Source organism: Notothenia rossii (assembly GCF_949606895.1).
Source record: "Notothenia rossii genome assembly, chromosome: 1".
In the NCBI taxonomy this organism is placed as follows: Eukaryota; Metazoa; Chordata; class Actinopteri; order Perciformes; family Nototheniidae; genus Notothenia; species Notothenia rossii.
Window position 1 is genome coordinate 39805880 of NC_136912.1, and position 22110 is coordinate 39827989.

Here is a 22110-nt window from a genome sequence, read left to right on the forward strand (position 1 = left end):
CCTTCCAGCACAGGTTCTGCCTCCAGAGCCGTTACACACGGTTCTTTTCCAGGCACCCTTTGTAGTGTGATGAACCTTCCAGCACAGGTTCTGCCTCCAGAGCCGTTACACACGGTTCTTTTCCAGGCACCCTTTGGAGTGTGATGAACCTTCCAGCACAGGTTCTGCCTCCAGAGCCGTTACACACGGTTCTTTTCCAGGCACCCTTTGTAGTGTGATGAACCTTCCAGCACAGGTTCTGCCTCCAGAGCCGTTACACACGGTTCTTTTCCAGGCACCCTTTGGAGTGTGATGAACCTTCCGAGTTGGCGCCGGACTGCTGCTTTTTCTTCAGAGGTCCAAGGCCTGCGACTTCCTTTTACACCTGAAACAGAAATCACAAATGTAAAAGAGGTCGTCCTCATTGTTGGAACAATTATTCAGTCCAGCAAATTAATTTATATTGTTTATGGATGAATTGTGGTTTTGAGTGTATGTGCTTGGTGGCAGCTTGGTAGTATAAAAATCTCTAACAACCGTTATCTCTGTAAGCATCAAAACACAAATAAAAAAAAAGTAAATATAGATTTATGACAAAATAAAGCTTAAATAGAAGTTAGTGCCTTGCTAAAGGGCAGGTCAAGCAGAAATATACATCTTGACTTCTTAAATGTGTTTCTCTATAGATTGTGTCTATTCATATTATGGATATTGGATATAATCCTGTTGTGAGTACATGAAATGTACCTGCTGTCTCAGCCCTCTTTGGCTGCTGCGAGCGTCTCTATGTGGAGGTCAGGTCGGCTTCTTCTACAAGGAGAGAAGAAATCACCTTAGCATTAGCTTTGAATCATCATGCTAACAGATATCAAAGTGTCCCAGCAATAAACTGAAGTGATGTTCATACCTTCTGAATCCTCCATTAGTTCAGCCGTAGCCGTAGTGTTGGACCGCTTTGCTTTAAAGGGCGGAGGAGGAGAAATATAACATATAATTATACTGTATATTATATTATAACATTATATTTTATATTATCTATGTGACAGTGTGGAGGAAGCACTTCACATACCACATTATGGCCCAATCCCAAATCACCCCCTCGACCCTACCCCTCCGTGACGGAGTGACACTGTAGCCACACTAGCAGCTCAACGAGGCTCCCTCCATTAAGGGTTAAGGGTATAAATACAGCAGCAAGCTTTGGGACGGCCTCCCCTCTCTCCGCCAGAAACAGGAAATGCCTTAACTGTATGTAACAACGGTTTCAAATCAGAATCTCTGACAAAAAGTTTAAATTAATAACTCAAATAAAACTCCAAACATCTTTCATTGTGTTACTTTTTTGTAAAGTTATTTTAGTTTTAAACCTGATGTTTATAAGCTTCTTAGCTTTTGCAACAGGCTGTAAATATACACAACTTTATAATAAAATACACACATTTACCTTTTTCTAGACTAAACACAGGTATGATCCTAAGTTAAAACATATGAGGTTATCATGAGGTTGTTAACATCGCAGTTTATCAGTGGATGTTTGCTGGAACTACATGTAAACAGCGTGTTTCCTGACGGACACACACAGCGTGACTCCGGTCAGGTAGAGACCGGTCTCAAGTCAGCACCGCTGCAGACTCGCTGTTTGAGGGCTTGATAGCCCACTCCCCCTCCACACCGCTCCACACTCGTTTCTTTGGAACAGCCCTCAATATGGCGGACCCTCCGCGTGAACGCGCAAACGGAGGGGGAGTGTGTAGGGGGTGATTTGCGATTGGGCCTAAATCTCCCGTCTTTTATTTTAGTCTTTATAATGTAAATGAAATGTGCTTGTTCATTTTCAAAACAGAAGATTGTTTTCCTTGAAAAGAAAACGTGTTGTTCTGCTTTTGTTCAAAATATAAATGTATATATGTACAGATGCTTGTTATATTTTTTAAATGTTTTGGCATTACTATAGTGGCCCTGCCAATTGAGCTATTTGAAATATAATCGCAATACAATTATTTAGTTTAATGTAACTGATGTGCACAGTTGCTAAACAAAAGCAGAAGGAAACAAAAATGAGAAAGAATGTACCTGGTGTCTTAGGGCTTTTCGGCTCATCTGAGCGTTTTTGCAGTGATGTCAGAACATCAGATTCTTCTGCAAGGAAAGAACAAATCAGCAGGAACTATAATTTATTATCTGACAGTTCCACTGTCAACAAAACAGGTAGAGGCTTAATCATGATTCTTTTCAGGTATTTGGAGACAGCATGTCAGATGAATTTAGAAAGTACTCCGCAGATTAAACAATAATGTTAAAAATCCAGTCTTGAGGTGGTAAAAAAGTTCTCTTACCAGAGACCTGGACATCACTTTCACTATGTTGTGCCGCCTGTTGAGCTCCTTCTTTTGAAGGAATGGCCACTGTTGAGAAAACAAATTATAATAACATTAAGTTAATCACCTCATGCTGCCACAAACATCACTTTAGTTTTAATAGGAATCTCATTCTTTCACTTACTTTCTAAGTCTAAATCTATTTCATCGAGTGATTTTCCTCTGTAGACATCAGTTCCAAGTTCAACTGCCATGAGGAGTTTGCTCATCTTGGCGAGCTGAAGGGTGTTCTCCGTTAGCCGGTAATATTCGCGATGAACACGAATGTCATGTCCCATAAAGGTTGCCAATTGGTCCAACTCATTATTTTTAAAATTCATTATCTGACTCATTGTAGCCACGTGCTTCCTCAGGTGAGTTGATGTGAGTGTATCTGGGTTCCTTGCTCCACTGACAGCAGCATACTTTCTTAAACAGTCTGAACCTCGGATATAAGATTCAGAGTTCTGTCTTGCAAATAAATATCCATTGCTATCTAAAATGTCATTGTCTTCACTCCTTTGCTCAATGAGAAAGTCGAGTGATTTGGTCATGTCCTGAGTGAGAAGCACGGGTACTTTCCGCCCCCTTTTTCCTCTAATCACCAACCTGGTAAAGTCCTTACTCAAGTCTTGTTCCAATTTTGATAGGCACTTCATTACATCCTCATTTGGTTCCTCGTTTGTTCTGTTGTTGTAGATTTGCAAGGGTATTTTTGCTGCCTCACCTTGCCGCCGTCTATTAAAAAGAATTATTTGGGAAAGAAGGCACTCACTAAGAGTTTTGTATGCTTTAGGGTTCGGTCCTTCCAAAAGTTTGTCTTTTGCCTCTTTCTCTATTGACTTCAAAGCTATGTTAAGCTTCATCACATCCTCTGTTAATGGGATCATGTCTTTTTTGTTCCATCTGGACTCTTCCAGGTTTGTTCGTGCGCTGCGTTAAACAAAATGGTCCCACTCAGAATCTATCAAGCCCAAGAAGCTTTTTACTCTGGCTGCAGCGGCCTCATCCTCAGCTTTCACATGCTGCCCAACCACAATGCAACATACTGCCTTTAATGAGTGTCCTAACTTCAAAGCAAGCGATGGTGTGACATACCTATATTTCGCCCGAGTGAAACCAGATGCTTTTTTTGCTGCCTGTACGGCCAAATTAAAGTTGGGTGGCACCAAGACATCTTGTAATATGTTGATATTGTTGTTAATGGACTTGGCAGCAAGCACAAATCGACCTAACTCCCTCACCTTCTGACTTACATGTCCATCTTTTGATGGATCACTTCCGTGTTTTTCAAGAAGTCTATCACCATACTCACAAATGAGTGCGTCATTTCTTACCTCAAGGGACACATTATCTATCATCATTTTGTTGACAATGTTTGAGCATCTTCCTGACATCTTTCCTCTGCATGGTAGAAGAGATGAAGCAGCAGATTGAACTCTATGTTTGGTATTGGTCTTAACCTCCAACTTTCCCATTGTTTCACAACAACGTTTCTCATGTTTCCATAGTTCTTTTTTTTTATAGAATGCAAAACACAAATTGCATGGCAAATATTCATCTGCATGTGCAGGTTCTGATGGTCTTCTGTAAGTTACAATTTCCCCCTGTCCAGTTTCCAAAACATTAATGTTGTGGTGAAAATTGCCCTTCCTTCGAAGTCCCTCTAAAATTAGGCGACGTTTTTTGGATGATGGAGAATGACACTTGGCTATGGCAACTTCTTGTTCAGAGCTATGTTTCCGCAGTAGATGCCGGGCCATTTTACTCTGTGGCTTCTTGCAGTACACACAGAAATGTCTTTTGTCCCACTTTCTTTTTCCCTTAAGGCAGGTTTTAACTTTAACCTCCAACCTACATCCAACATCTTTATAACTTGCGCTTTCCTCTGTGTCAAGGTCTGTGTTACAAGTTTCATCCTCATTACTTACGTTTTTTGGTAATATTGTTGTGCAATCCTTTTGGAATGTATCACCCTTTTTTGGAAGAATTGATGACTTCAGACTACAGTCCTTATTGTCTGAGGAGTCATCATCAGAGGTCGACGGCACATCATCCCTCTCCTTCCTTCTTCCCTCGCTCTCTTTCGCTCTTCCCTCCCTCTCTTTCGCTCTTCCCTCCCTCACCTTCCTTCTTCCCTCCCTCTCCTTCCTTCTTCTTCCCTCGCTCTCTTTCACTCTTCCCTCCCTCTCCTTCCTTCTTCCCTCCCTCTCCTTCCTTCTTCTTCCCTCGCTCTCTTTCACTCTTCCCTCCCTCTCCTTCCTTCTTCCCTCGCTCTCCTTCCGTCTTCTTCCCTCCCTCTCCTTCCTTCTTCCCTCGCTCTCCTTCCTTCTTCTTCCCTCGCTCTCCTTCCTTCTTCCCTTGCTCTCTTTCGCTGAGGAGTCATCATCAGAGGTCGACGGCACATATTCACTTTCCAGTTCATAGCTTGAATCTGTCCAAGAGTCCTCATCCTTCTCCTTCCTTCTTCCCTCGCTCTCTTTTGCTCTTTCCTCGCTCTCTTTCGCTCTTTCCTCGCTCTCCTTTCTTCTTCTTCCCTCGCTCTCTTTCGCTCTTTCCTCGCTCTCCTTCCTTCCTCTTCCCTCGCTCTCTTTCGCTCTTTCCTCGCTCTCTTTCGTTCTTCTTCCCTCGCTCTCTTTCGCTCTTTCCTCGCTCTCCTTCCTTCCTCTTCCCTCGCTCTCTTTTGCTCTTTCCTCGCTCTCTTTCCTTATTCTTCCCTCGCTCTCTTTCGCTCTTTCAATGTTTTTTTTTTCAATGTTTATTTATATAGCCCAATATCACAAATGTTACATTTGTCTCAGTGGACTTCACAGTTTGTACAGAATATCAGTATGACAATACGACACCCTCTGTCCTTAGACCCTCACATCGTACAAGGAAAAACTTCCAGAGAAAACCCCACAGTTTAAAGGGAAAAATGGGAGAAACCTCAGGGAGAGCAACAGAGGAGGGATCCCTCTCCCAGGACGGACAGACGTGCAATAGATGCCGTGTGTAAATTGAAAAGATAATACATTTGCAACATAGGTAGTCCAAATGTTTTGAAATGCATATATGTATAATAAGAAGATGAATCCACGAGGATATCCATCCAGGACTTATGATCCAGGACCGCAGCCACGACTCAAGATCCAGGACTCTCAATCCATGACACAGGACCGCAGGATCATCCATGACTCCGGATCCCGGCGTATATAGACACCAAAAAGAAAGAAATTTGGGGAAGCTGGGTTAATCGGAACATGAGAGTACACAGGTATAGACAGAGAGAAGGAAGAAGTAAGATGTCCCCCGACAAACTAAGCCTATATCAGCAAAACTAGGGGCTGAATCTAATCAGCCCTAACTATAAGCTTTATCAAAAAGGAAGGTCTTAAGCGCACTCTTAAAAACGGATAGGGTGTCTGCCGTCCGAACACAAACTGGAAGCTGATTCCACAAAAGTGGAGCTTGATAAGAAAAGGCTCTGGCTCCCATTGTACTTTTAGAGACTCTAGGAACAACCAACAACCCTGCATTCTTGGAACGCAATGCCCTAGTAGGACAATAGGGTATAATGAGTTCTTTAAGGTAAGATGGCGCCTGCCCATTAAGGGCTTTGTAGGCGAGAAGAAGAATTTTAAATTCTATCCTGTGTTCTATAGGGAGCCAGTGTAAGGCAGCCAGAACAGGAGTAATGTGGTCCCTTTTCCTAACTCTGGTTAGTACACGAGCTGCAGCATTTTGAATCAGCTGAAGCGACTTGACTGACTTCTTGGTACACCCTGATAATAAGGAGTTACAATAATCCAGCCTTGAAGTAACAAATGCATGGACTAGTTTCTCTGCATCGTTTTGAGGCAAGATATGCCTGATTTTTGCAATGTTACGTAGATGGAAGTAGGCGGTCCTTGAAATTGATTTTATGTGGGCGTTAAAGGATAAATCCTGATCAAATATAACACCAAGATTCCTTACAGTCTCACTGGAGGCCAAATTAATGCCATCCATAGTTAATATATCTTTAGATAATTTGTTTCGTAGATTCTTCGGGCCAAGTACAATAACTTCAGTTTTGGTCGTGTTTAACATCAAAAAATTTAAGGTCATCCACGTTTTTAAGTCCTTGAGGCAGTCTTGAATTTTATTTAGATGATTAATTTCATCAGGCTTGATTGATAAATATAGTTGAGTATCATCCGCATAACAATGAAAGTTTACAGAATGATTCTTTATAATATTGCCTAACGGAAGCATATATAGGGTGAACAAAATAGGTCCAAGCACTGAGCCCTGTGGCACTCCATGGCTAACTTTGGTTTGCATGGAAGATTCATCGTTGACACGTACAAACTGAGAGCGTTCAGATAGATAAGACCTAAACCAGCCTAAAGCAGTTCCCTGTATGCCAACTAAGTGCTCTAGTCTTTGCAATAGGATATCATGGTCGATAGTATCAAATGCAGCACTAAGATCGAGTAAGACAAGAATAGAGACAAGTCCCTTGTCAGAGGCTATTAGAATGTCATTTGTGACTTTAACCAGAGCTGTCTCTGTGCTATGTTGTGTTCTAAAGCCAGACTGAAAATCTTCAAATAAATCATAGTTTCTTAAGTAATCACACAGCTGTTTTGCGACTGCTTTCTCAAGAATTTTTGAGAGGAACGGAAGATTAGAAATAGGTCTATAGTTGGCTAAAACCTCTGGATCGAGGTTGTGCTTTTTAAGAAGCGGTTTTATCACTGCTACTTTGAATGATTTTGGAACATAGCCTGATAATAAAGACATATTCATAATATTTAATAAAGAAGTGCTAATTAATGGAAAAACTTCTTTTAACAGCTTAGTTGGAATCGGGTCTAAGATACACGTTGATGGTTTAGAAGAGAGAATCATTGAATTTAATTGTTCAAGGTTTATGGCTGAAAAGCATTCTAGTTTACTATCTAGTGTAATATTATTAGAATTTACGTTTCCGGGAGCTGTTGATAACACTATACTGGTCAAAGGCAAGAGGTCATTGATTTTGTTTCTAAGAGTAACAATTTTATCGTTAAAAAAGCACATAAAATCATTACTACTGAGTGCTATGGGAATAGAAGGCTCAGTCGAGCTGTGGTTCTCTGTCAGCCTGGCTACAGTGCTGAAAAGAAATCTTGCATTATTCTTATTCTCATCTATTAATGAAGAGTAGTATGCTGCTCTCGCTTTACGCAGTGCTTTCTTATATTCATTGAGAGTAATATGCCAAATTAAACGAGATTCTTCAAGTTTAGTGGAACGCCATATCCTTTCAAGTTCTCTCGACTTTTGCTTTATTTTGCGGGTTTCGGCATTATGCCATGGAGCTAATCTATGTTGTTTTATTTTCTTCTTTTTCAAAGGAGCAACAGAGTCTAATTTTATTCGCAGCGCATCTGTAGCACTATCAACAACATGATCAATTTGGGGTGGTGTACATTTTGTATAAGTTTCCTCCCCTACATGCAGACATGCTATCGAGTTAAGTATTGGTGGAATCTCTTCCTTAAATTTGGCTATAGCACTAACAGATAGGTTTCTGCTGCAGGAGCTTTTGGCTAATGCTTTGTAGTCTAGTAACAGTACTTCAAAAGTTACTAAGAAATGGTCGGATAAAGCAGGATTATGCGGTTCGACTAATAGTTGCTCAATTTCAATACCATAAGTCAGAACAAGGTCAAGAGTGTGATTATAGCAGTGGGTTGGTTTATTTACACTCTGACAGAAACCAACAGAATCTAATATAGAGTTAAATGCAACAGTAAGGCTATTTTTATCATCGTCAACATGAATATTAAAGTCACCTACGATAATTACTTTATCTGTTTTAAGTACCAAAGCTGATAAAAACTCAGAGAATTCTGATAAGAATTCTGAATAAGGACCTGGTGCACGGTACACTGTAACAAATAAGATTGGCTGCAAAGTTTTCCAGGTCGGATGCGTAAGACTGAAAATGAGGCTTTCAAAGGAGGTATAATTTAATTTTTGTTTAGTATTGATAAGTAAACTTGAGTCAAAGATTGCTGCAACTCCACCTCCTCGGCCCGTGCCTCGGGCAATATGAGTATTGATATGGCTGGGTGGAGTGGCCTCATTTATGCTGACATATTCTTCATGTCTCAACCAAGTTTCAGTGAGACAGCATATATCAATATTATAATCTGATATTAAATCATTTACCAGTATTGCTTTAGATGCTAGAGATCTTATGTTTAAGAGACCACATTTAATCTTCCTGTTTTGTTGCACTGTAGTAGTTGTTACATTTACTTTTATTAGGTTATTATGTATGACACCTCTATTAGGTTTTACCTTAAATTGTCCTTGGGCAGACACACACACCGTTAATATTGGGTATTTTATTGGGGTCGGGATTCCTATGGATGACTGCCTAGGAGAGAGCGCAGAGAAGCGTGTAAGACTGCGACTCTGCCTCCTGGTCTCAACTCCAGTTTGTCATGGATTAAGTCCACAGAGCCCTGAAATGTTTGCCGAAATGAGATTTGCACCTTCCAAAGTAGGATGAATGCCGTCTCTCTTAATCAGACCAGGTTTTCCCCAGAAGGCTGTCCAATTATTCACGAAGCCCACATTGTTTGCTGGGCACCACCAAGACAACCAGCGCTGAAATGATGACATGCGGCTATACATGTCATCATTGATCAGATTGGGGAGGGGACCAGAGAAGATTACGGTGTCCGACATTGTTTTAGCATAACTACACACCGACGCCACATTAAGTTTGGTGCATTCTGATTGGCGTAAACGAACATCATTACCACCGACGTGAATAACAATCCTACTGTATTTACGTTTATTTTTAGCCAGCAGTCTAAGATGCGCCTCAACGTCGCCCGCTCTGGCCCCCGGAATGCATGTGACTGTGGACGCTTCGATCTCTAAATTCACGTGTCTCATAATAGAGCTACCAATAACCAGAGTTGGCTTCTCAGCGGGTGTCTCGCTGAGTGGGGAATATCTGTTAGATACGTGAACGGGTTGGTGGGGACCTGCGGGTTTCGCGTTATGCCCCTTCTGAACAGTCACCCATTCTCCCTGCTGCTCGGGAGTTGCCGGGGGACGGCTAAGAGGAGCTACCTTTTGCCGGTCCGCACCGGCTAACATGGGCTTTACTGTAGCTGAGTTATTTTCTAAGATGCGGAGCCGGGCTTCTATGGCTATGATTCCCGCCTCCAACCTAACAACTATACTACATTTAACACATGTATCGGTACCAGTAAAGGAGGTAGGGGAGTAACCAAACATGAGACAGTTAGAGCAGGAAATAGCACCCGAGGGTGGGGAAAGAGCCATGGCTAGCTATCAAGCTAAAGTAGCTACCGTTAGCAAACCCGAAAAGAGTGTAGGCAACTGTGGAGTTACAGTCGCTAAGAGAAGGAGAGTTTGTGAGTGCTTAAGCTGTAGTAACGTGTGATTACAACGTCAGGCAGTTGCCGTGATCAAGAGTTTTAAAACGATCGATTAAGTTAAGATAACAAGCTATCAGCAACAGAACAGGCACACGGGATACCCGGAGATGACAACAACAACCGGAAGTTACAACATGCTTACCGCAATAGTGGTCCGTGTAGAGTGCTCTCCTTCCTTCTTCTTCCCTCGCTCTCTTTCGTTCTTTCCTCACGTTTTCTTTTCCTTCCCTGGCGCTCCTTCATATTTACTTGCTCTGGAAAACCAAAGACAAACACAAATAAAACATGCACATTAGGTTCCATTTAAAAAAGGTATACTTATTCAAATGTAAAATGTGCTAAAACAATGCAAATGTAATCTACAGGCCATAGTGCCTGGCCCCTAATGATTTTGATTTGTGAGAATAGATAAATAATACTTGCGTAATAGTGTATTTGTTAATGTAATACATTTTTCTCAAATACAAATAAAGATTTGACCACTAACAAACGCATCTGCAATAGTGTTGCACGGTGTACCGATACTAGAAAGGTACCGCGATACCCTGCCGTTAAAAACGTTACGATTCCTCCGTTTCATTAGTATGGTACTTTAAGAATGACGGGGGGAAGTACTCCAGTGAGAAAGCGCCGTTTTAATAAGAGCCGTGTGTGTTCAGCGCTCTGCTTCCACTCCCTGCACTGCAGCCATGCCTGGAGTCCCTCCCCTCTCAAGCACGCTCTAAGCCCCTCCCCTTTCTCGTGCACGCGGCCACGCACTAGCTGCCAGATCATGTGAGAAAACCAGAAGCATGGCTGCAAGTGGGAGCGCAACTGCCGCTGCGCCTCGGCTTGTTGACAAAAAAGACGCCAGAAGCGAAATTTGGAAGTATTTGAGCAATATCTCTGACAGTGAGGGCAAGCCTACGGACACCACGAGGCCTGTCTGTGAGACATGTTTTAGATCCCTGCAAACCAAGGGAGCACATCAAACTTGGCTAAGGGCCCGCCGACCGGCATCCAGAGCTGTTTAAAGAATTTAAAGACAGACCGGTTAGCGAATGTGAGAGATAACATAATTACATCATGCTCAGCCCCTGCCCTCAAATCGAAGTCAAACAAGTGTAATTTATTTTGTGACAAACAAACGTTTTCGTAGTTTGACGAGGCAATTAATGGCACTGATAACTGTCTAATATGGCTATCTTTTTAGCTAACTTACCAATGTGGCTGAGATCTGCAATGTACAATTTGTCAATAATTATTGATATTACTGTAGCCTACTATTACATGTTAATAAAATATTTTAAAAATGTTATTTTATAAAACGGTTTATAAAACAAAAAAGTTGTTTGAGATTATGCTTAATTTGATTTAATACGAATTCTTGTCATTTATTTAGTTTATTGTTCTCTTTGTTTAAAAGTTTGTGTTATGGTTATGGTGTGAAATAAAGCACAATAATTACATTTAAGACTCTCTTTTTTAAAGAAAAGTATCGAAAAATAATCGGAATCGCAATTCTTGACTTGGTATCGGTATCGAAACCAAAATGTTGGTATCGTGACAACACTAATCTGCAATAACGCACACACATTTCCTTTCCAGTGCGAAATAAGGTGACGTGAAGGGGCCCTGACCGGTCGTTAATATGTGACGAGTGAGAATGTGTTGGTTTGGCCCGTTACCAGCACTTTTATAAACATCAGGGTTCATACATTTTTTCACCAATGATTTTCAATGACTTTTCTATGACTTCTCCTACTTCTTACTTAAGTATTTCAATGTTTTGATACTTTGTTCTTCTACCCCACTACAGTTCAGAGGTACATGGTGTACTTTTACTCCACTACATGTATTTAATCCCTTTAGTTACTTCTCAGATGTGGATGAATGATGTGAAATATAATCAAGTGTTAAATCAGACTTTAGTTCCACCTGGAGTAAATCCACAAGCTACCCTGCAGTATACAAAGTCATTCAAACTAGCTGCACCTTTACCAGCTTTGAGAACAATTTCATGATCAATCATTATAAAACATATCATATCTATTATTCTGAAATGGACCAATCTGCACAATGACTACTTTTACTGTCGCTACTTTCACTATATTTTGATGATAATACTTTTACTTGAGGAACATTTTGAATGCAGGACTTTTACTGTAACAGAGTATTCCTACACTCTGGTACTTCTACTTTTACTCAAGTACAAGATCTGAGTACTTCTACTTTTACTCAAGTACAAGATCTGAGTACTTCTACTTTTACTCAAGTAAAAGACCTGAGTACTTCTACTTTTACTCAAGTGCAATATCTGAATACTTCTACTTTTACTCAAGTACAATATCTGTGTACTTCTACTTTTACTAAAGTACAATATCTATACGTATACAACCTCTGTTTAGCCTATGAAAAAAACTATTAGAAAACGAAGGATAAAGCTAACGTTAGCAGATAGTGATAATGTATGCTTGTTAGCTAGCTCAACGATTCCTTAAATAATATTGCGACAGAAACACTTTTCAGTTCACATCACGCTCTGCCACTCCGACCGGGAGCTCTGCTCTAACAGCTGTTCACCAGCGGTCCAGTCTACATAGTAGGTAATGTAGCTGCTGAAGCTAGACCGTCATCGGAGCAGCAGAGTTCAGCCGACAGGCAGGAAGACTCGAGCATACAGCTCACGCTTCATATATTAAAAAATGACAACATGCGCGTCATGATGTCGCATAATAGCTCGCGACCGCAGATTATTTCGACGATTAGATTAAATGTAAATTATATTTGACGCAATTTTAGTTACATTTCCATGACTTTTCCAAAACTTTGGGAAAAATATTGTTTTCCATAACTTTTCCAGGGCCTGGAATTTCCATTTTGAATTTCCATGACATTTCCAGGTTTTCGATGACCGTACAAACCCTGAAACATGTTATCGAAATGTGCCGGCTGAGAAAGTCTGTATTTTGCTAGTGCGGGAGCCTGTCTGCAGTTTGCTTTGCTCCGGAACAGACAGACAGCTGACTGCATTCACCCCCCACCCCTCAAAAATAATAACTAATCTGATATACACGATTAAGGTGAATTACATATTTTGAAATCAAAATGGCAAAATTCGCAGAAAGCGACCATTTTTTGGGTGTTTTATAATTGCAAAATAGTTTTGAGAGTTGCATTTCTTACATTTACATTAAACATTTACACACGGATTATTTATCTGGTCACAGAAATACTTTTAAGGCAAATCTCCATCCATATCAGTGTAACTTGAAACCTACACACGTCTGGTTTAACTTATTGAGAGATGGACAAACACTTTACCTTGAAATAAGCCCCGTGTTTCAGAGGTTAGCTTAGCAACTAGCATAGTCATTGAATGTGGTTAGCTAAACAGCGTAATTCAGTAAATATACCAGACGGCCAGCCCACACTTAATTTAACAAACACTTTTCTTTAGACTAGCTTAAAACATGAAAATGGTCTTACCTTAAATAGTTGTAAAACTGTGTAATTGTCTCTCCGGTTTTCTCTCGTCCTCCTGACCTCATGCGTGTTTCGGGAGACTGGTCCGATGACGCGTTCAATGTCAATACGAGAGTACAAAACTGAGCGACAAATATCCATTGTAAAACTTGAAATTATTCAAAAATGCCACACGAGGAGGAAGTCGCTCTTAATAAAAATCTTGACTGTATTTAGACATTTTAAAACGATGTTTAATCTTGAAATAATGACTCCAACACGAGGCACTCTAGCAGTCTTGCACATTCATGTTGAACTAGAAACAGTGAAAGTGTTATTCCCATTCCCCATGAATGCAACATTGATAATACTGTTTGCAAAGTGTGCAAAGCATGGTGCAAACTAAACTTGCAACTTGCAGCTGCAGCACCTCCCCCTCCCCCACTCTGTACAAGCTGTGAACTCTCTCTGCACTAGAGCAGAGCATATATTTGAGCAATGTAACTGTATATATATACACAATATATATATATATATATAGATAGATATATACATATATTTGAACAATGTAACTGTACACCCATATAACTGATAAAGTAGAAGAAAACAACTATTTGATTCTACTTTTCATTTTTAAATATGAATTATACAATATTAATATTAAATATATTAAAATGAAAACCCATTGCAATGTGATGCTATTCCTATAGCATCACGTTTAGGACAGTTAACAATCTTTCAAAGTGAACATTTTCAACATAGTGAATCAAAAATGGTTTTATCATTAGGCCTCTATTATTATGTATCACCGGTCTCCGGCTCTGTGCATATCCCTGAAGATAGATAATCCTATTCTCAGTGTGTTAACCATGGATAAATCCAAAATAAGAAAAGTGTTAGCCCTCAGAGCTCACAGCTCCTCGTATCTGTTCAGAAACTAGACAAAAGTTAAACAAGTACAAACCACAGACTGTCTGTGTCATGGAGAATACAGTCGCTGGTTTATTTATGTCTGTAGGCCGTTGTTGTGAGTGTGGACGGTCGGAGCATATATAACGTTGGCTTAGCCGATCTCCTTTCAGAAAACATGCATTTTAAAAGGTTTTTCGCCTGCCGTCTGTCTGCAGACTTGTCAAAGCATTAATTCGTGGTTTTTCCGAACCGGTATCAGTATGTTGTTACTTCGGCATCATTTTAAACATGTATTACAATTAAGGAGCTACATTCATGACGTCGATGTTTAAGCCGCTACGTATGTTGTACATATCATCAACAATGGCGGCCTACTAGGAGCTGACGGACCGAACTTAATGTTCCTCCTATACTTACGAAGCCAAATTGAATTGAAGAACCACCTGTAGCGGCAAAAACTCCCTATGAGTTAGCCGCTGAGAGGCTAAAATCTACTCTTTGCTGTGACGCGTTCCATGTAAGATTCCGTAATCATTTGTAGTCCATGGTGTATAATAAAGACAAAAATCAACAATGTGCAACTCCAGACCTGACACACAGTTTATGCCTTATTACTGTTATCCAGAGTGACATAGTAAACTTTTAGCCACAGTTTTAGCAGAATTTGCCGACAACGGCAGTGGTACGTCGCTCGTGTCACAGCAGCGTTTTAGCCTACCGTTTACTAACGGGAGCTGCTGCTGGAAGTAATAATTCACTCTCTGACTGTCACACAAGCAACATCCCCTGATCCATATTCCCAATAAATTCATATTATTGTTCAGTTTAAATGTAGGATTTGGAAACATAGTGCCGAAAAGGGTTTCTGGATAGCGATAGCCACCGCAGTAGGTCTCTCTAATCAAGAACACTGTTGCATCTACCGTTTTTTACCGGCGTATTTTTCACTCTGATCTAACTTGTGATTGCCTGATATCACAACATGTTTAGCCTAAGGAGTGATAACAGCTGATAGTCTGTTGTTATTTAACACTGGCTAACGGCTTGTGCCGCTGTTTAAGACTGTTACGCCTCATTTCCACATACAGTACGTGTGTACACAGAGGAGCACCAACCAGAAGTCCATTCATTCCTATGGAAATCCCCGTGATATCCGCTGTGCCGGTGAAACACTTCTTGAATCACATAATCTTGCAGGCCAGAGTAGCTTGAGTGATTCAACAAAAGTAATAAAGAAGGGTAAAAATGGAAATATTTGTAGATATTTGCAGAGAACTGAATAAGAGGAAAGGAGCAAGGGAATGAAAGATGAGAAGACTTCATTTCCTTCGGTGGCTTCCTCTGCTTAATGGTGGAAAGACCAGGAGGGTCACCGGAGAAAGAAAGGAGATGAAGACATAAGTGAAGGCGAAGAAGAGATGAATGTGAGGGATGAAGATGAAGTGACAGACTCAGAAAAAGGGACAGAGGCAGGGATTGATGAGGAGGCAGACTTCTGTTTAATGTATCTTAAAGTAGGCCTACACATACCAATGTATTGTTACACCTCTTCATAAAAGTGATTTTCTTTATCCTAACAAGTAAAAATACCAAAATGTGTCAACAGTTCTCTTTATTGTTTTTCTATAATTGTATAAATGCGATAAAGTATATGTTTTGCACATATGGTGTAACTATATGTCTTAAGCTGTGCTAACAAATAGATTTTGTGGCCCTAGACAAATTGTATGAAAGAGAGGGCAAATTGGCTCTTTTGATAGTATAGGTTGCAGACTCCTGCTATGCCATTCTATGCAATTCCTAAGAGGAGATCCAGGGACAGTGTTTCTCTGTCCTTGCTCTTCTTGAGTCCAAATGGGCAAAACAAGTTGCACAAAAACATTTGCTGCAACTGATGGCAAAGGTGGCAGCACCTCTAAACATCTGGCTAATCCTTAACAAAAGCCCCTGGAATGTGCAACTCCTAAACACTAGCAGTATATATAGGAGCTATTGCAGTGCTTAAGAAGTACTGAGGGTGGTTTTAATATTTCTCATAAAAGGGAATACTTAGCATTTCAGTAGATGTTAACTACTTATCTGGTGTGTCTGTAACAGAATAATGATCTTACTGTGAGGCATGGTCATTTTTCAGTGACACAAATATGAGAAATTAATATACAATATCATGTGTATTTTGACAATAGAGAACATGTGTGCATATTTCTGTATTTTCCTACACAGTGAATGTGTGTTTTTGTAATCATTCCAGTTTATCCCTGATTATCAGAGTTTTTGAGCAGCAGAATATTGTGGTGTCTGTTGGAGACTTTCCCGGGCTTTTTGATGGCCCATCAAGGGGAGGGGCTGCTCCCCCCCTCTGCACCTGCAAAGTGCATGCTGCTGTACAGCAACACTTTTGGCCATACTCGCGCAACCCTACAAATAAACTGAGATTACCACACACATGTTCTTTAGCAAGTGTGCAGAGCAATGTTGATAAAAATATAAATTTGGAGGTTGGATATATGTAAAAAAACATGTTGTGTATATATTAATAATTTAAGATGTAAATTAATTAATTTGTAGTACTTTCTATTTTTATTGTGTCATTTGGTGGCATCAATGTGCATTTGATATAGATAATGGAGCAGATACTCTAGGGCAGGTGTCTCAGACTCCAGGCGTTTACGTTTGGGCTTTCAGATTTTAATTTTATTTTTGGATTGATCCCGCTGCTGGCAGGGAACTGCTGCGCGCAGTGCCCTCGCCCCTCCCCCCTCCGAAGGAACTCCGCCACACGTCAATCAAATGTGCGCAGCGGAATCAGTCACAGTGATCCAAAAGTGACACAGAGTGGAAGGAAAATATATCATATACTATAGTATCATATACTCATATATATATATATACTCTCCACCATGAACTTCAATAAGTCAAAGTACAGGTCCAGACTTACTGATGAACATCTTCATGCCATACTAATGGTTTCAACTGCTTCCTCCCTCAAACCAATGTGGCTCAGCTGTGTGAGAAGAAGCGCTGCCCAACCCTGTCTCCTGAAAAATACGTTCCCACAGAACTAAACTGCATTCTCAATTACGTTTAGCTAGAAACGTATTTTCTCCCACGTTACGTTTGTTATGAACGTATCTCAAATACGTTTATTTTTTACATATCTTCTAGAAACATATTTTCTCCCACGTTACGTTAGTTATGAACGTATCTTAAATACGTTTATTTTCTACATATCTTTGCCATTTATTGTCTTGCTTATAATAATGATAATAGTCATTTATAAATCATTTTAGAGCACACATTTGAAATTGAGAATCGGGCTCGATATATGGTTAAATTAAAATCAGTAGGCGAGGCTGTAATTTCGCCAGCTGTTACTCTCATGAGCGAGGCAGAAAATAAAAGTTTTAACATGCCAAAAAGCTGCTGTGTCGTTTATTGCACCTCAAACATTAAAACAAATCCAGAGTTACGTGTTTCTGTACTTCCTCTAAAAAGAAAGGACAGTAACAGAAGATGTCTGTGGCTTCAGGCTTGATCGCCGCTCAAATGAAAGCGTTGGTTTCCCCAAAAGTGGGCGGGGCTGTAAAGTGACGTAGATTTTACTATCATCTATTCAAAACCATTCTATTTATTCTAACGTAAATTACATGCCAGTGTTTTATCTTTTTATTTATTTGTTTTTATTTTAAATCGTATAATGTAAGACTTTTTTTGCCGTCTGTGAGGAAAAGAAATGGCTCAGAGCCTCCAAAAATTCTGAAATCTGTATTTTGTTTTAATCTTTTCCTTCTAATTTGTTACTCTTCTCTAAATAACACACTGTTATTTAATCAACAATAACACACAATTATCCTTGTTTTTATTTATTCGTTTCATTCTATAATCTTGGGCTTTTTAGCATGCTTTTTAGCTGTAAATAAAGTCACCGGAAACAGACGGGACATTTCGAGATTTAGGATGGCCGAAGACACTACACTACCCATAATCCCCAGCTATCGTTTGGGACTACAGTCCCGTTCAGGCCCGGACTGGCCATCGGGAGGACCGGGAGGTTTCCCGATGGCCTGGCCGGTTAAGTGGCCTGCTGGCCTGACATATATATATATTTATGTCTTGTGAACGCAACGCTGGCATAATATGATGTGGCCTGCTGACATGGCCTCTGATAAACACACAAGACTAAAATAATACGTTTAATTCAGCCAAGATGCAGTGACTGCAGGCCAAATCCATGAATGCGGCAGTCAGGTGTCCAAAATAAAGTTGCACCGGTTTGAGGCGCAGTGAGAACCACGCACCTGTCAGACTAGCGATTGCGCACATTTGCATTTCAGGAGAATAATGAAAATGTGACGTTTCTCACGAGACTAGCGCGCTGCCGTTTGAATTAGTGTGGACTGGACCGACTGAACTGACGCCGGTGCCAAGCTTAATTATTGTGGAAAGATGGACCCCCATCCTACGAAAAAAAGGAGGAAAGGTGGTGCAGAGAGGGAAAGGGAGAAAAAGAAAAAAGCCCGCGAGGAGGAAATTGTTCATTATTCAGAACCCCCCGTACGCTACAGAATGACGAAGCCGAAAGTAAGTTAGCCAACATTATGAGCAACATTTCTTTCTATATTGTAGCCTGATGTGCACATCGACTGACTGTCAACAAAACAGTTTCTCAGTCCGATGTCATGTTAGTGGCAGACCCTGTGTGACTGAGACGGTGAGGCTACAAAAAACCTGTCCTTAAATGTTACTCAAGGCAAATATATAGGCTAATATAACCGTTAGACTGAAGCTAACTGGGGCTACGTACACACCGTGAGTGAATAACTGCAACAAAGGGGGAAACAATAAGTATGTTATTAGGCCATTCAGATACAGGGTCAACTAACTTGAACTAAGTGATATAAATAAGTGTTGTATAATTAACTATAGTACTGGATCTCCCTCAAAACCACCAACATTGGCATAGGCCGACGTGAAGTAAACTTGAATAGGGAGGTTTGATACAGTTATAATGTACTCTGACACGTGAGTCAATTGAAAATAAGTTGTGCTCCTCATTCTTTTTCCTTTGCAAAGGTGGAGATAATAGCAGTGCCGGTACTTCACAGGGAGAACCAAGCACCAGCACAGAGGAACTGGCAGGTACAGGGCAAACAGTCCACAGTGGGACATGTTATAGATATTAGTGATATTTAAGCTTCAGTATGAACAGTTGAAAACAACATTAATGATGACAAAAACATTCCTGAAACATGTTCTTGAAAAATATTATTTCATAAATAGTTGTTAATGTGATTACATGTCCGACTTATTCAGTAACACTATCAGATGACGCTGATGGTAATGACCCTGAGGGAGAGATCCAGCCAGAGCTCAGTGCTAGGACAGAACTGGCAGTTACAGAGGAAACTGTTTCAATAGGCTATGACTATGAAAAAACTGAACAAAACCAAAGGAAATGTAAGCTCAGTGTAGACAAATGTTCACTGCTCTAATCAGAGAAAACCAGATTCAGACTTCTGTTAAGTTTAAGTTGCTGTTAACCTGAAGTAACTGAATTGTAATGTTGCTGCATTGAATAGTGGGCTGAAGCTGGCATCTAAATCATTTGGAGACAAAATAATACAATCATGTTTTTTAGGTAGCATAATATCATAGCATTCTTATAAGAATCCTTTTGTGACTTGTATTGAGGGGCAAATGTTGATGAGAAGATGAAATGGTATGTAGGAAAGAGTGTTCAAATAGAGGACTGCATTGATGGCTGTGGTTGTGTTTAACAAAGTGGTGCTGTGTGACTGTAAGTCAATATGGAATGAGCTTTGGTGATTACTTTGCCAATATGTGGAATACACTAGCGGATATGGATAGCTCCTGTTACCTTTTTCGTTGAATTGAGTGCTGTAGTTAACTAAATGGGATTTCATATTATTTCGTTTTTCAGAATGAACAAAAACAACACTGCAGCTTCAACATATATCACTATAGGTAGATATTAATAAGAATGAAATTATACATTTACATTTCTTTAAATGTACAGTTCTGTTTCATATGGGTGTTTCCATAGATCTAGTCTCTTTATTTTCCCCTCAAAATGGACCAGATTGATGCATGGGAGCATGCCCCCGGACCCCCCTAGAGGTTCACTTGGATAGGTTACCAAATACATATGCACACTTTTTTTTAACAGTAACCTATGTCCATATGTTTCTATTTGGGTGGTAGATTTAAGGGCTATCACTACGGGCAGCAACGCTGTAAATATTGACGATACATCCTGCAAAACGCCCCCAAAAAAAACTGGTAGTGGCCTGATTGGGTGTATAATTCCCGGCCTGACTTATTGTCCCAGTCCGGCCCTGGCTGCAGGACACTAGGCTTGTTTGAGACGCGTTGCGGCTCGCCTCGAAAGTAGACGAGGAGCAGCCGTGGGAGGTCTCAAAAAGCTCGCCTGAAGTCGGACAGCTCGGACTCAGCTTCGTCTTCTTCTTCTCTCGGTTTTTTGGCAGATTGCAAACAACTTTAAGGCTTGACTCGGTTTGCATTTATAAAGAATGCACAAATGTGTTTGATCGTTAATGTCAGATATGCACTAAGTAAATACATTTGCTCCTGCTCAAGATAAGACGAAAATGCAGTTTAGCTTCTAACCAAGAGTGCAACAAGCAGTAAAGTGAAAAGTAATGTACACAATCTACAGAATAAAATATAGAATGAATTGAATGATGAATAAACAGTGAGGGGTATGAATACACTAGATACACACAGCAGCCTGAGAGCAGTATGAACAGTGTGTATGAATACACTAGATACACACAGCAGCCTGAGAGCAGTATGAACAGTGTGTATGAATACACTAGATACACACAGCAGCCTGTGAGCAGTATGAACAGTGTGTATGAATACACTCGATACACACAGCAGCCTGAGAGCAGTATGAACAGTGTGTATGAATACACTAGATACACACAGCAGCATGAGAGCAGTATGAACAGTGTGTATGAATACACTAGATACACACAGCAGCCTGAGAGCAGTATGAACAGTGTGCTGTAAACTCATGTTTGTGCTGGGTGTATGAGGGTTCAATTAATGGGGTTCAGTTTATGTGTGTGATACTGTAAATCTGGGTGGAGCTTCACAGGGTTTATTGATGTGTAGAGGGGATACATAAATGAACGTCATTGAGATTGAGGAATCAGGAGAGGCCGCTAGTAAGTGTGATTATTATATTGAATTTTATTTAAGTTGTATGGGATATGTGTGATCCTAATTGTTGTATTGTTGTTGTCCTTTTTTCTTCTAAGGTTAACAACCTATTTGGATTTGATTAAATTATCAAACCTAGGAGTTGTTTCCGTCCATCTTGATTCCACCCATACTGTCGGGAGATAGACAGTACAGTTGTTAACTAACTGCATCGGGAGGAATAAAGGTTTCAACCGATGGCGAGAGACAGCTAGGAAGATAGACTACAGCAACGGTCGGCGGGAAGTGAATGCCCGAGGCTAGCAAAGCTATCAAGGACCGTCGAAGCTAGCGGAGCGGAGCTAACGAAGCTAGCGAAGCTAACGGAGCTAGCGAAGCTAGCGGAGCTAACGAAGCTAGCGGAGCTCGCGAAGCACCGAGGGACGCCGGTCCGCAAGTAGAGCTGACGATCGGACGACTAGGAAACCCCGTGGTCGCAACGGTCGGCGGAAAGTGAAGGCCCGAGGCTAGCAAAGCTAGCGGAGCTAACGTGGTCGGAACACGTGAGTGACAAGGCTATTTTCGGCGCTATCTAGCCAAAGAAGCTAGCGGTAGCATAGCAAAGACGAAGCAGTAGCTAGACAGCAGACTGAAGGTTGCCAGGAAACAAAGCTAACCAGCAAGAAGACAATAACTAGCTAGCTAGCACACTGAAGGGTGCTAGCATACAAAACCAAGCTAGCTATCCAAGTCAAAGACACCAAGCTATTGGCTAGAAAACGAAGCCAACCAGCTAGGTA

The 22110-nt window shown here is 40.7% G+C and overlaps 1 protein-coding gene across 4 annotated transcripts; it reads right to left on the reverse strand.

Moving 5' to 3' along the window:
• Positions 1 to 13564, reverse strand: LOC307038183 (uncharacterized protein). 4 transcript variants are annotated; one of them, XR_013807916.1, is made up of 8 exons: positions 13238 to 13564; positions 9935 to 10023; positions 4268 to 4987; positions 2316 to 2384; positions 2053 to 2118; positions 887 to 937; positions 727 to 789; positions 1 to 364 (listed from the first exon to the last, which is right to left on the reverse strand). XR_013807916.1 is itself a non-coding variant. In XM_079679505.1 (8 exons), the coding sequence occupies exons 3-7, from the start codon at positions 2993 to 2995 to the stop codon at positions 764 to 766; spliced, it is 726 nt and encodes a 241-aa protein (XP_079535631.1). In that variant the 5' UTR covers positions 2996 to 3074; positions 4268 to 10023; positions 13238 to 13561; the 3' UTR covers positions 1 to 364; positions 727 to 763. The 4 variants fall into 4 exon arrangements, 2 of the variants coding, with proteins under 2 accessions (XP_079535631.1, XP_079535630.1); XM_079679505.1 differs by adding an exon at positions 2482 to 3074 and having other exon boundaries at positions 4268 to 10023; positions 13238 to 13561; XR_013807917.1 differs by lacking the exon at positions 4268 to 4987 and having other exon boundaries at positions 9912 to 10023; positions 13238 to 13556.
• Positions 13565 to 22110: the final 8546 nt, after the last annotated feature.